A 14,364-nucleotide genomic window follows, 5' to 3' on the forward strand; every position below is an offset into this window, starting at 1 on the left:
CTACTTATCTTCTTTAAATCATATGTGTCTAATAAGATAGTTAAGAGATTTGAATAGGATAATATATGTAAGGCACTTAATCCAGAGCCTGGCACATAGTATATACTGGATTAATTTAAACCACAAAAATGGAATAAGATTCTTTTTTGAGGATGTGTGAGCTTCTCCCCAAGTTCCAAATAGTCCTCAAACATCTCACTGTCAGGATAGAGCATCCTGTTCCCTGTGAACACCGTCTACCACTCCCAAATGATCATTCAACTACTCACACCTTATATACCCATATAAGTGATTGAGTGCAATATTATACATTCCTGTAAATTGTCCATTTTTAAAATATATTTTTAAAAGATTAAAATTATTAGATCTGTATTGTGCACATAACAAATTTCCATGAGCTAATGTAGACTTTATGTAGACTTTTTGCATTATCTTTGCTATCTTTCAAAAAAACTGCTTTATTCAGGGTGTGAACAGGAAATAAATCATGCACCCAAAGGTGGGGATAATCTAAGAGAGTTTAAGAAGAGCTTATTTCCAAAGGTATGAACAAAGTTGATAAAACCAAGGAGGAATAGTAAAGCATCCCAGGGCTAGCAATAGTGAGAATCCTAACCATCCCTAGGAATGAAGGGGTGAGAGGTAAAAGCTATGGCATTAGGAAATCCACTCTTTCCCTCAGGACTGTGGTAACATTAGAAAAGGAAAGCAGGCTCCACTCTTAACAGGCAGCAAGCAGAGGTTGTAGTGAATAGGTACCATGGTAACCACTCTTTCTTCCCATCCTTCCGTCTCCTGATAGTGCCTGTCATTGGTCAAACCCAAGTGGAAGCCAGAGAACAAGGAGGGAGGTTAATGTGGTCCATTCAGATCAATCTTCAAGATGAAGAAAAATGGAAAGTAGATTTTGAGAGACAAATAGAAACTTCCTGCATAGCCGTTTTAAAGAAACTGTAATTCTGAAAAAGGGTTATTCTGGTTGTTTACCTCTGGTAATTTCACCTCAAAATTACTCGTTTCTATAAAATAAAGGTAGCAAGAATAAATCTGAATGGTAATGCTCTGACATGCATTTTTAAAGTCAGTTTAGAGTAGGAATGTCCAGATCTCTTTTTATTTGAAAAGCCAAACTGCACATCCCTACTTTTAAAATTTGCCTACTTTGTACTTGACTGTCCAAAGAGCAGTAAAAAAAGAAATGAAAACCAACATTTTTCCTGCTTACCGTGGATAAGAAGTTACTTGCAAGACTGATTTAATTAATGCTACACTCAGATGTCAAAGAATGTGGGAGTTTGTTTTAGTCTTGACCTCAACCTACTCAAAAGGAAAATAATACTTGGTTTAGAGATTTAAATGCTATAATTTACAAGTAAACTCTCTCACCAAATGAATTTTAAATAAGTATCAGAGGCAAGCATTTAAAATTTGACAAGGGAAAAAAGATTTGAAGATTGCAGTGGTTTGTTTTACTGGAGAAAACAGAATCCCAACTTAATTGGATTGCTTTACAGGTTGCCGCTGTAAGTGCCTTTGCCCAGACTCTGCGAAGATACACGTCGCTCAATCACCTGGCCCAGGCAGCTCGTGCAGTGCTTCAGAACACTTCCCAAATCAACCAGATGCTTAATGACCTCAACCGTGTCGACTTTGCCAATGTCCAGGTACTCTATTTCCTTGCAAAGTATGTCTCTTAAGGCAAGATACCCAGTTTGTTCTTCTTAATTAGGATCATCAAATTTCTTTTCAAAGTCTCATCTATATACCGGCAGCATCTATATTCACAGTGTCCTGAAAGAGAGGAGTTTGACCCAGATACAGCTATACCGCTCCCATTTTGTGGTTAAAGTAAGCTCACATTTACAGTCCTAAAAGACAACATATCACCAGTGTTTGCTGAATAGTTAGTAGAGTAATAAAGGTCACAGTCATTGAAGTAAGACAGGCAAGAAGTTAAACTCTTTCATATACTAGCTGTGAGATCTTGGGCAAGTTACTTAACTACTGTAGGCTTCATTTTCCCCACCTTATAACACCTATCTTAGATTATTGTTTATATATTTAATAATTTGTACCATGACATGCATAGATACTTCTATTTTAGTGCCCCTCCTTGAAAGAACTAAGAACAATTCTATTTCAGAGTTTACTATAGCTGCCTAGTAAATACTTATTCACTTAAAAAGAATTATAGGCAATAAGTTCGGCTCTTGTGATAGTTCAGATGAAAAATATTGTTTAACCTTGTGATCACATTACCCACTTGTACTTTAAAGTACACTTTAAAAGCTGAGTTAGAAACAGTATTATAGAATTTCAATATCAATCACTACTTTATTTCTGGTTCTAAAGTAATGAATCTAAATGTTACCCTATAAAAACAATATCATTGTCTACCAAAAGCATAAGCAACAAAAGGAAAAATACATAAATTGTACGTAATCAACATTTAAAACTTTGGGATTTCAAAAGAGACCATCGAGAACACGAAATGACAACCCACAGAATGTGAGAAGATTTTTGCAAATCATATATGTGATAAAGGATTTGTTTATAGAATATGTAAAGAATCATTACAACCCAGTAATAAAAGACAGCCTGATTAAATATGGACAAACATCTGAGTAGACATTTCCCCAAAGAAAACAGACAAATGGCCAAGAATCACATTAAAAGATGCTCAATCTCGTTAGCCACAAGGGAAATACAAGTCAAAACCACAGCGAGGTACCATTTCATTTACTCTAAAATTTCATTTACTCAAAAAGACATGTAATAACATATCCTATTGGTGAGGATGTAAACAATTGGAACCTCATACACTGCTGGTCAGAATATAAAATGCTGTAGCCACTTTGGGAAACAGTGTGGCAGTTTATCAAAAAGATAAACGTAGAGTTACCATATGACTCAGCAATTCTACTCCTTGTTGTATACCCAGGAGAAATGAAATCATGTCCACACAAAACTTATACATAGAGGTACATAGCAGCACTATTTATATCAGCCACATAAAAGCAGAAACAACCCAAATGTTCGTCAACTGATTTAATAGATAAACAAAATGTGATCTATCCATTCAATGGAATATTATTGGGCAATAAAAAGAAATGAAGTTCTGATTCATTCTGCAACATAGACGAACCTTGGAAACATTATGCTAAGTGAAAGAAGCCAGGTACAAAGGATCACATGTTCTGTGATTCCATTCATATGAAATTCCGGAATAGATAAATCTATACGACAGAAGATAGATTGGTGGTTACTTAGGGCTGGGGGATTGAGAAGACTGGGAGGTAACAAATAAGAGTCATGGGGTTTATTTTTAGAAAAATGAAAAAGGTCTAAAATTGATTGTGGTGAGTGATGTATAACTTTGCGAATATACTAGAAGAAACCTTTGAATAGTATTCTTTAGATGAATGAACTGTATAATGTGTGAATTACATTTCAGTAAAGCTGTTAAAAAACAATACTGTTGTTTTAAAAATAAGCTAATTGTTAATTATTTTATTTTCTAGAAATTTTAATTTCTACTTCTTGCCTAGTTTTGTCATTTAAAATATACCAAAAAGTAACATTTGGGTTTTAGAGTACAATGAATTAGTTGTTCATTGTGATTTTCATGGACTGGGTTCAAACTTCTGAGATATATATAGAGAGAGATATCGATATCTAATATTTTATATTATTTGTATCTAATGTAAAACTATATATATGAAGTTTTAAAAAATATCTATCCATCTACAAAAACACATACACACATACAAGTACATAATCTTTACAAGAACAAACTTTCTCAGCTTTACAAAACCATTTACTTTACATATTTCAGTAGGATATATTAACTAAATATGCAAAAATACTAACAGTTTATATTGCCTTAAAATTTACTATAGTATTTATTTCAAATCTTTTTTCAGAAAAGTTTAAAAGTGTCTTAAGAAAAGTTGAAGAAGGCAGCTTCTAGTTTCAGAAAGTAATTTAAACTCAATAACAGAAAACATTTTAAAGAATTATTTCTAATAATATCTGAGAAAGTTTTTCAGTGTTCTGTTAGTATTATTATATGTATAAATACATAAATGTATTTGTGTATCTGCATTCCAGTGAAGTATTTCTACAAATGAGTTCTTCCCTGGTTATAAGCATTAACTTTGAGAACATCTTTGCATATTAATGATCAGTGATATGTCTACTGTACTACTTATCCTCTACCTGCCAACTTTGAGAATACCCTTTCTTTTCCTCTATTTTTGACTATCATGTTTTTCTGGGTCCACCATGATAGTCATTACTGCTGAAACCCGTATGATTCAGCATCTGCCCTCCAAAACCTTCTTCCTTTTTTCAGAGTACCATGACACTGTAGTGAGTCCTTCATTTCCCCCTACATTTTACTTTTCACAGCTCTGTACATTTTAATGAGTAATCTCTTTCTCAAGATAGCACTTTTCGTCTTTAACACCCTTATTTCTTTCCTTTTCTTTTCCTAGTTTTGCCAGATTTTCCCAGAGTCCCTTTCCTCCCTTTTTACCTTTATCCCCATCTCCAGTTCATTTGGAAGTTGTCCCAACTCCTGTAACATGAACCTCAATAATCTGACAATATAAGAATGATGCTCTTGTAATAAGGAGACTTCTATTTAAAACAATGAAATTACATGTGTGTCAATATTATAATACACTAAGAGCTTGAAAGTGCTAAAAAGTTCCTTTCAGGATATCCATATATCACTTTTTACTGCTCTATTCTTCTCTAATTAAAATTTCTTTTCTTTATGCATTTAAGATAATTTTTCTATTGCAGTACAGTTGGTTTCCTGTTTGATAGTATTACAATGGCATCATTCTGTAATTTTTTTGTGTAAATGGGTGGTTTTTGAAGTCCACATTATGGGCTAAATAGGTTTGGGTAGGCTGACTTGATAACTCAGCTATTGCATATACTTATGTTTCTGTATTTAAAAGCATTCTGATTTTGAAGCTCCTGACTACTTTTCATTTTGGATATATATTTTTTTCTAAGTTAAGAACATCTGTAAATGTCCTTAGCTTTTTCAATTATAGACTTGAAATATCTACATTCGTTTCACAGGGAAATATTTACAATGTGCTCTATTGTTAGTATATTTTCACTGAAGAGAGTAGTAAAATGAAGTATAATATAAATTAGTTTGAAAAGTCAGAATAATGTGCTGTGGTTTATTTCTCTAAGTTAGGTTTTAGATTATCATCTTTTCTTGGCAAAAACTAACTGCCAAGTAAATAGTGAGTTTGAATTTATGGTAAGATATGAAATTAAATTGCTTCATGGATACTAGTAAGTTTCTCCTTCCAGTTATCAATGTGCAAACAAACAAAAAAACCTATCCTGCTAATTTCAGCTTTATTTGTAATACTAAAATGTTGGAACAAACAAATCAAACAAATGTCTAACTATGTGGGATTGGTTATATAAATAATAGTACATTATGCAATAAAACAAATTCATTCAGTGGACAATAAATATAGGTCTAATTTGCCTACATGGAAAGATGGTTACTATATATTTCTAAGTGAAACTAATCAGAATATCTAATAGAAAATATAATATGATCCTCTTTTATTTTAAACATTTAAGTATGTATAAGCATATAATAATATAAAATGTATGTATAAATATGAGTGTTTCATAATACAAATATATATTTAAAATATAAATGTATGCATAAATAATATAGTGTATGTGTGTATTATAATATATGCATAAATATATATATTTATATATGCAGAGAAAAGTTTGAAAGGTACATACATCAACATGACATGCTATAATTTCTTACTGTTGCCATTTTAAGTATTCTTAATGTTTTGTTCCTTTTTAGCTTGTTTGTATTTACAGTTTTTTCTATAATTATATTTTAGTATACTTAAAATATTTAAAAGTGGTATTCAGAAGGTAACATCTGAATGGATTTATGATTAATTAGTTAAGAGAAAAAAGACAGTGAATAATATCATCAGCTGAGATACAGAAGAAACAGTAGGTTTCCCTGAGAATTTAAAATAAGTTAAGTTTGGGGCATTTTGCATTTGAAGTGCCTCCAGGTTGAAATGTCCCTTGAATAGGTAAAGTCTGTAGGATCAGGAGAGATCCTGGAACTAGAAGAAGGAGATAATGGATTTATTCCGTTGAAGTTGTCAATTTGAATGAATTTGTTTTTTGAGAGCATATAGAAAAAAAAAACTATAGACACCCTTTTGAGAAAAATACGTATATATTCACAGGGTTTTATTGGGAGCCTCATAGACACTTCTCCAAAGAAATCTGTCTTGACAAAATTATCTGGACACAACGAACCCAGCTTAAAATTTTTCATTAAATTTCATTTGTTTAATTTTATGCTTAGGGAAACTGAGGCCCACCTAAATTAATTGCTTGAGGTTAGTTTTGTTAATTCAGACCCTAAAGCCTATGTCTTCTCATTCCCCGTCAAATATTACATTACCAAAGAATTATGTTTTGCCTTGAATGAATAGGTTTTTTTAAATCTTAAAATACAACATAGCACTGGAGACATCACAATACTTATGGCAATCACTGAAAAGTAGCTTTAAAATTTGCTATTTTCATTGCTGTTACCAAACATTTCCCAACCAGAACCAGAAGGAAAATTGCAATAATCACATTTTTTGGCAGGAAGCATGTCTACATTTTCTCAAAAGATTTTTTGTTGTTGTTGTTATTGTTGTTTTCAGTTCTCTGAATTAATTTGCATTCATAGCCTTGCCTTGATAGCCCTTGAGATTTCTGTTCCCAATCCATAGAACTCATAACAGCATATGCTTCTACCTAGTACCATTCAGTGTTTGTTTCTGTTTTAATCTTAAGGGGACCACTTTTGGCCGATTGTATCTATTTATCTGTCTGATTTACCCTAAATCTTCTCAAATGAATTGGTTTTAAAGTTTTATCTCATGGGGAATAAAAGGAGAACTTCTGAAAGCAGTGTGAAAGCTGAATAGAATGAAAGACCCTGCCTACTGTAGGTTCAGACTTCTGTTTTTTGAAGTAATCATGTATTTTAGTCTTTTACACAGACTAGTTAATGTAGAAAAACCAAATCATACTTACATGTGACATCACTTTTTTATGTACCAGAGTGAGCAACGAGAAATATTCATCCCTTAAAACTGATAAAGATTGCGTTACCCTAACAATTGACAAGTAGTTTTTTATTTTCTGGATTCATTTAACTGTGTGAAGCTCTGTTCTTGCATCTGGTGTGTGTGCTGATGTTCAATGAAAGGATGCTGAGTTGAACTTTTCCTTTGCTTTCTGTGTTACTGTCTCAGGAGCAGGCTTCCTGGGTGTGCCAGTGTGATGACAACATGGTTCAGAGACTAGAAACAGATTTCAAGATGACTCTTCAGCAGCAGAGCACCCTGGAGCAGTGGGCTGCGTGGCTTGACAATGTGATGATGCAAGCACTGAAACCCTATGAAGGAAGACCCAGTTTTCCTAAAGCCGCCAGGCAATTTCTGCTAAAATGGTCTTTCTACAGGTATCATCTAGGTTTTTCCTAGACTTGCTTCTTCATATTCTGCAAATATGTGTGTGTATGTGTGTGTATATGCTTCTGTGACAAAAGAAAAGAAAGGAGTAAAGACTTTAGTTTGTGGAAACTCCCTGTTACAACTACCTTCAACCCAAGTCAGTGATTACAACATCATGGAAATGTACCAGGAAACAGAGAAATGAACTTTCTGCTAGGAAAAGAAATCTCTTGCTCAAAGCCCTAAATGTCCTCAGATGGGAACATCTGAGATTCCAGTCTAGATAATGTATTCAGCAATAATCAGAAAAGGCTACTGTACTCCCTCTTGCAACATACATTATTTAGACTTCTTTCTTGAGGCCTAACACTAGTCTCCTTTAGTTCTCTGTTTAGTGATGTTCAGAATGTGGTCCCTATACCAGTAGCATCACTATCAATTGGAAACATGTTAGAAATGCAAATTCCTAGCACTTCCTCCAAATCTACCTGTATCAGAACCTGTAGAGATAAGGCCCAGCAATTTATGTCTTAAAAAGTACTTCAGTTGATTCTGATGCATACCCAGAACTATCTACCTTCTTACTTCTATCAGTTATAACTGTTATCAAACCTGGCTGCACATCAGAATTAATGTAAAACAAAGAAACAAATCCTAAGTGCCTCCCAAGACCTACTAAATCAAAATCTTGGTGGGTAAGAGACAGTGATTAGTGGCTGAGCATGGTGATTCATGCCTGTAATCCCAGCACTTTGGGAGGCCGAGGTGGTTGGATCACGAGCTGAGGAGATGGAGACCATCCTGACTAACACAGTGAAACCCCATCTCCACTAAAAATACAAAAAAATAGCTGGGCATGGGGGCAGGAGCCTATAGTCCCAGCTACTTGGGAGACTGAGTCAGGAGAATGGCGTGAACCCAGGAGGCAGAGCTTGCAGTGAGCCGAGATCATGCCACTGCACTCCAGCCTCGGCGACAGAGTGAGACTCCGTCTCAAAAAAAAAAAAGATAGTGATTAGGAATGAAGATAATCAGGATTTTTTTTTCACAAAGCTCTCCTGGTGATTCTAATGATTGCCAGTAATCTAGTAGACAGTAACATAGCTTATTAATAATATAAATCAGTTTTTGACTAAAATAGTATAGATAGAAATGTGTACTTTTGTAGACATAGAAGCACCCAGAAGAAAAGGGCTTTCTGATTACATGACATATATCAAATGATGGGATGAGCTATTGACCATAACTCCACCACAAAAATTAAAAACAGCATTTATGAGGTGGTTCCAAGATGGCCAAATAGGAACAGCTCCAGCCTCCAGATCCCAGCATGAGCGACACAGAAGACGGATGATTTCTGCATTTCCAACTGAGGTACTGGGTTCACCTCACTGGGGCATGTCGGACAGTGGGTGCAGGACAGTGGGTGCAGCCCAGTGAGTGAGAGCCGAAGCAGGATGAGGCATCGCCTCACCCGGGAAGCGTGAGGGGTCAGAGAATTCCCTTTCCTAGCCAAGGGAAACTGTGACACACAACACCTGGAAAATTGGGTCACTCCCACCCTAATACTGCGCTTTACCAAGGGTCTTAGCAAATGGCACACCAGGAGATTATATCCCGCGCCTGGCTCAGAGGGTCCCATGCCCATGGAGCCTCCCTCATTGCTAGCACAGCAGTCTGAGATCGAACTACAAGGCGTCAGGGAGGCTGGGGGAGGGGCACCCACTGTTGCTGAATCTTAAGTAGGTAGACAAAGCAGCCAGGAAGCTCGAACTGGGTGGAGCCCACTGCAGCTCAAGGAGGCCCGCCTGCCTCTGTAGACTCCACCTCTGGGGACAGGGCATAGCCAAACAAAAGGCAGCAGAAACGTCTGCAGATGTAAATGTCCCTGTCTGACAGCTTTGGAGAGAGTAGTGATTCTCCCAGCACAGAGTTTGAGGTCTGAGAACTGACAGACTACCTGCTCAAGTGAGTTCCTGATCCCCAAGTATCCTCTAACTGGGAGACATCCCCCACTAGGGGCAGACTGACACCTCACACCTCACACGGCTGAGTACACCTCTGAGACGAAGCTTCCAGAGGAGCAATCAGGCAGCAACATTTGCTGTTTAGCAGTATTCACTCTTCTGCAGCCTCCGCTGCTGATACGCAGGCAAACAGGGTCTGCAGTGGACCTCGAGCAAACTCCAACTGACCTACAGCTAAGGGTCCTTACTGTTAGAAGGAAAACTAACAAACAGAAAGGATATCCACACCAAAACCCCATCTGTATGTCACCATCATCAAAGACCAAAGGTAGATAAAACCACAAAGATGGGGAAAAAGCAGCACAGAAAAGCTGAACATTCTAAAAATCAGAGTACCTCTCCCCCTCCAAAGGAATGCAGGTCCTCGCCAGCAATGGAACAAAGCTGGATGGAGAATGACTTTGACAAATTGAGAGAAGAAGGCTTCAGACAATCAAACTTCTCTGAGCTAAAGGAGGAAGTACAAACCCAGCACAAAGAAGCTAAAAACCTTGAAAAAAGATTTGGTGAATGGCTAACTAGAATAACCAATGTAGAGAAGTCCTTAAACAACCTGATAGAGATGAAAACCATGACACAAGAACTACATGACAAATGCACAAGCTTCAGTAACTGACTCAACCAACTGGATGAAAGGGTATCAGTGATTGAAGATCAAATGCATGAAATGAAGTGAGAAGCGAAGTTTAAAGGAAAAAAGAGTAAAAAGAAATGAACAAAGCCTCCAAGAAATATGGCACTATGTGAAAAGACCAAATCTACATCTGATTGGTGTACCTGAAAGTGACGGGGAAAATGGAACCAAGTTGGAAAACACTCTGCGGGATATTATCCAGGAGAACTTCCCCAACCTAGCAAGGCAGGCCAATGTTCAAATTCAGGAAATACAGAGAACTCCACAAAGATGCTCCTCGAGAAGAGCAACTCCAAGACACATAATTGTCAGATTCACCAAAGTTGAAATGAAGGAAGAAATGTTAAGGGCAGCCAGAGAGAAGGGCCAGGTTACCCACAAAGGGAAGCCCATCAGACTAACAGCGGATCTCTTGGCAGAAGCTCTACAAGCCAGAAGAGAGTGGGGGCCAATATTCAACTTTCTTAAAGAAAAGGATTTTCAACCCAGAATTTCATATCCAGCCAAACTAAGTTTCATAAGTGAAGAAGAAATAAAATCCTCTACAGACAAGCAAATGCTGAGAGATTTGTCACCACCAGGCCTGCCCAACAAGAGCTCCTGAAGGAAGCACTAAACTTGGAAAGGAACAGCCAGTACCAGCCACTGCAAAAACATGCCAAAATGTAAAGACCATCGATGCTAGGAAGAAACTGCATCAACTAACGAGCAAAATAACCAGCTAGTATCATAATGACAGGATCAAGTTCACACATAACAATATTAACCTTAAATGTAAATGTGCTAAATGCTCCAATTAAAAAAAAAACAGACTGGCAAATTGGATAAAGAGTCAAGACCCATCAGTTTGCTATATTCAGGAGACCCATCTCACGTGCAGAGACACATGTAGGCTCAAAATAAAGAGATGGAAGATCTACCAAGCAAATGGAAAACAAAAACAAAGTCAGGGGTTGCAATCTTAGTCTCTGATAAAACAGACTGTAAACCAACAAAGATCAAAAGAGACAAAGAAGGCCATTACATAATGGTAAAGGGATCAATTCAACAAGAAGAGCTAACTACCCTAAATATATATGCACCCAATACAGGAGCACCCAGATTCATAAAGCAAGTCCTTAGAGACTTACAAAGAGACTTAGACTCCCACACAATAATAATGGGAGACTTTAACACCCTACTGTCAACATTAGACAGATCAACAAAACAGAAAGTTAACTAGGATATCTAGGAATTGAACTCAACTCTGCACCAAGCGGACCTAACAGACATCTACAGAATTCTCCACCCCAAATCAACAGAATGTACATTTTTCTCAGCACCACATCACACTTATTCCAAAACTGACCACATATTTGGAAGTAAAGCACTCCTCAGCAAATGTAAAAGAACAGAAATTGTAACAAACTGTCTCTCAGACCACAGTGCAATCAAACTAAAACTCAGGATTAAGAAAATCGAAACCTCCCAACCACGTGGAAACTGAACAACCTGCTCCTGAATGACTACTGGGTACATAACGAAATGAAGGCAGAAATAAAGATGTTCTTTGAAACCAATGAGAACAAAGATACAACATACCAGAATCTCTGGGACACATTTAAAGCAGTGTGTAGAGGGAAATTTATAGCACTAAATGTCCACAAGAGAAGGCAGGAAAGATCTAAAATTGACACGCTAATGTCACAATTAAAAGAACTAGAGAAGCAAGAGCAAACACATTCAAAAGCTAGCAGAAGGCAAGTAATAGAGCATAACTGAAGGAGATAGAGACACAAAAAACCCTTCAAAAAATCAATGAATAGAGGAGCTGTTTTTTTGAAAAGATCAACAAAATTGATAGACCGCTAGCAAGACTAATAAAGAAGAGAGAAGAATCAAATACATGCAATAAAAAGTGATAAAGGGGATATCACCACCAACCCCACAGAAATACAGACCACCATCAAAGAATACTATAAACACCTCTATGCAAATAAACTAGAAAACCTAGAAAAAATGGATGAATTCCTGGACACCTACACTCTCCCAAGGCTAAACCAGGAAGAAGTTGAATCCCTGAATACTCCAATAACAGGCTCTGAAATTGAGGCAATAATTAATAGCCTACCAACCAAAAAAAATCCAGGACCAGATGGATTCACAGCCGAATTCTACCAGAGGTACAAGGAGGAGCTGGTACCATTCCTTCTGAAACTATTCCAATCAATAGAAAAAGAGGGAATCCTCCCTAACTCATTTTATGAGACCAACATCATCGTGATACCAAAGCCTGGCAGAGACACAACAAAAAAAAAGAGTTTTAGAACAATATCCCTGATGAACATCGATGCAAAAATCCTCAATAAAATCCTGGCAAACCGAATTCAGCGGCACATCAAAAAGCTTATACATCATGATCAAGTGGGCTTCATCCCTGGGATGCAAGGCTGGTTCAGTATATGCAAATCAATAAACGTAATCCAGCATATAAACAGAACCAAAGACAAAACTACCTGATTATCTCAATAGATGCAGAAATGGCCTTTGACAAAATTCAACAGCCGTTCATGCTAAAAACTCTCAATAAATTAGGTACCGATGGAACTTATCTCAAAATAATAAGAGCTGTTTATGACAAACCCACAGCCAATATCACACTGAATGGGCAAAAACTTGAAGCATTCCCCTCAAAAACTGGCACAAGACAGGGATGTCCTCTCTCACCACTCCTATTCAACATAGTGTTGGAAGTTCTGGCCAGGGCAATCAGGCAAGAGAAAGAAATAAAGGGTATTCAATTAGGAAAAGAGGAAGTCAGATTGTCCCTGTTTACAGATGACATGATTGTATATTTAGAAAACCCCATCGTCTCAGCCCAAAATCTCCTTAAGCTGATAAGCAACTTCAGCAAAGTCTCAGGATACAAAATCAATGTGCAGAAATCACAGACATTCTTATACACCGATAACAGACAAACAGAGAGCCAAATCGTGAATGAACTCCCATTCACAATTGCTTCAAAGAGAATAAAATACCTAGGAATCCAACTTACAAGAGATGTAAAGGACCTCTTCAAGGAGAACTACAAACCACTGCTCAATGAAATAAAAGAGGACACAAACAAATGGAAGAACAATCCATACTCATGGATGGGAAGAATCAATATCATGAAAATGGCCATACTTCCCAAGGTAATCGATAGATTCAATGCCATCCCCATTAAGCTACCAATGACCTTCTTCACAGAATTGGAAAAAACTACTTTAAAGTTCATATGGAACCAAAAAAGAGTCCGCAATGCCAAGATAATCCTAAGCCAAAAGAACAAAGCTGGAGGTATCACACTACCTGACTTCGAACTATACTACAAGGCTACAGTAACCAAAACAGCATGGTACTGGTACCAAAACAGAGATATAGACCAATGGAACAGAACAGAGCCCTCAGAAATAATACCACACATCTACAGCCATCTGATCTTTGACAAACCTGACAAAAACAAGAAATGTGGAAAGGATTCCCTATTTAATAAATGGTGCTGGGAAAACTGGCTAGCCATAAGTAGAAAGCTGAAACTGGATCTCTTCCTTACACCTTATACAAAAATTAATTCAAGATGAATTAGAGACGTACGTGTTAGACCTAAAACCATAACAACCCTGGAAGAAAACCTAGGCAATACCATTCAGGAGATAGGCATGGACAAGGACTTCATGTCTAAAACACCAAAAGCAATGGCAACAAAAGCCAGAATTGACAAATGGGATCTAATTAAACTAAAGAGCTTCTGCACAACAAAAGAAACTACCATCAGAGTGAGCAGGCAACCTACAGAATGAGAGAAAATTTTTGCTATCTACTCATCTGACAAAGCGCTAATATCCAGAACCTACAAAGAATTCAAACAAATTTACAAGAAAAAAACCCCATCAAAAAGTGGGCAAAGGATATTAACAGACACTTCTCAAAAGAAGTCATTTATACAGCCAACAGACACATGAAAAAATGTTCACCATCACTAGCCATCAGAGAAAGGCAAATCAAAACCACAATGAGATACTGTCTCACACCAGTTAGAATGGCGATCATTAAAAAGTCAGGAAACAATAGGTGCTAGAGAGGATGTGGAGAAATAGGAACACTTTTACACTGTTGGTGGGAGTGTAAACTACTTCAACCATTG

General features: G+C 36.9%; 1 protein-coding gene across 3 annotated transcripts in view; it reads left to right on the forward strand.

The window, feature by feature from the left end:
* The window catches only part of RFX3 (regulatory factor X3), a 311,489-nt gene that overhangs the window by 260,138 nt on the left and 36,987 nt on the right, over positions 1 to 14,364 (forward strand). For all 3 annotated transcript variants that reach the window (XM_025360417.1, XM_025360416.1, XM_025360418.1), the window contains 2 exons: positions 1,515 to 1,664; positions 7,338 to 7,546. In XM_025360417.1, the coding sequence (XP_025216202.1) occupies positions 1,515 to 1,664; positions 7,338 to 7,546 (359 nt within the window). The remainder of the gene's footprint in view (positions 1 to 1,514; positions 1,665 to 7,337; positions 7,547 to 14,364) is intronic.

This window comes from Theropithecus gelada, chromosome 15, assembly GCF_003255815.1.
Source record: "Theropithecus gelada isolate Dixy chromosome 15, Tgel_1.0, whole genome shotgun sequence".
NCBI lineage: Eukaryota > Metazoa > Chordata > Mammalia > Primates > Cercopithecidae > Theropithecus > Theropithecus gelada.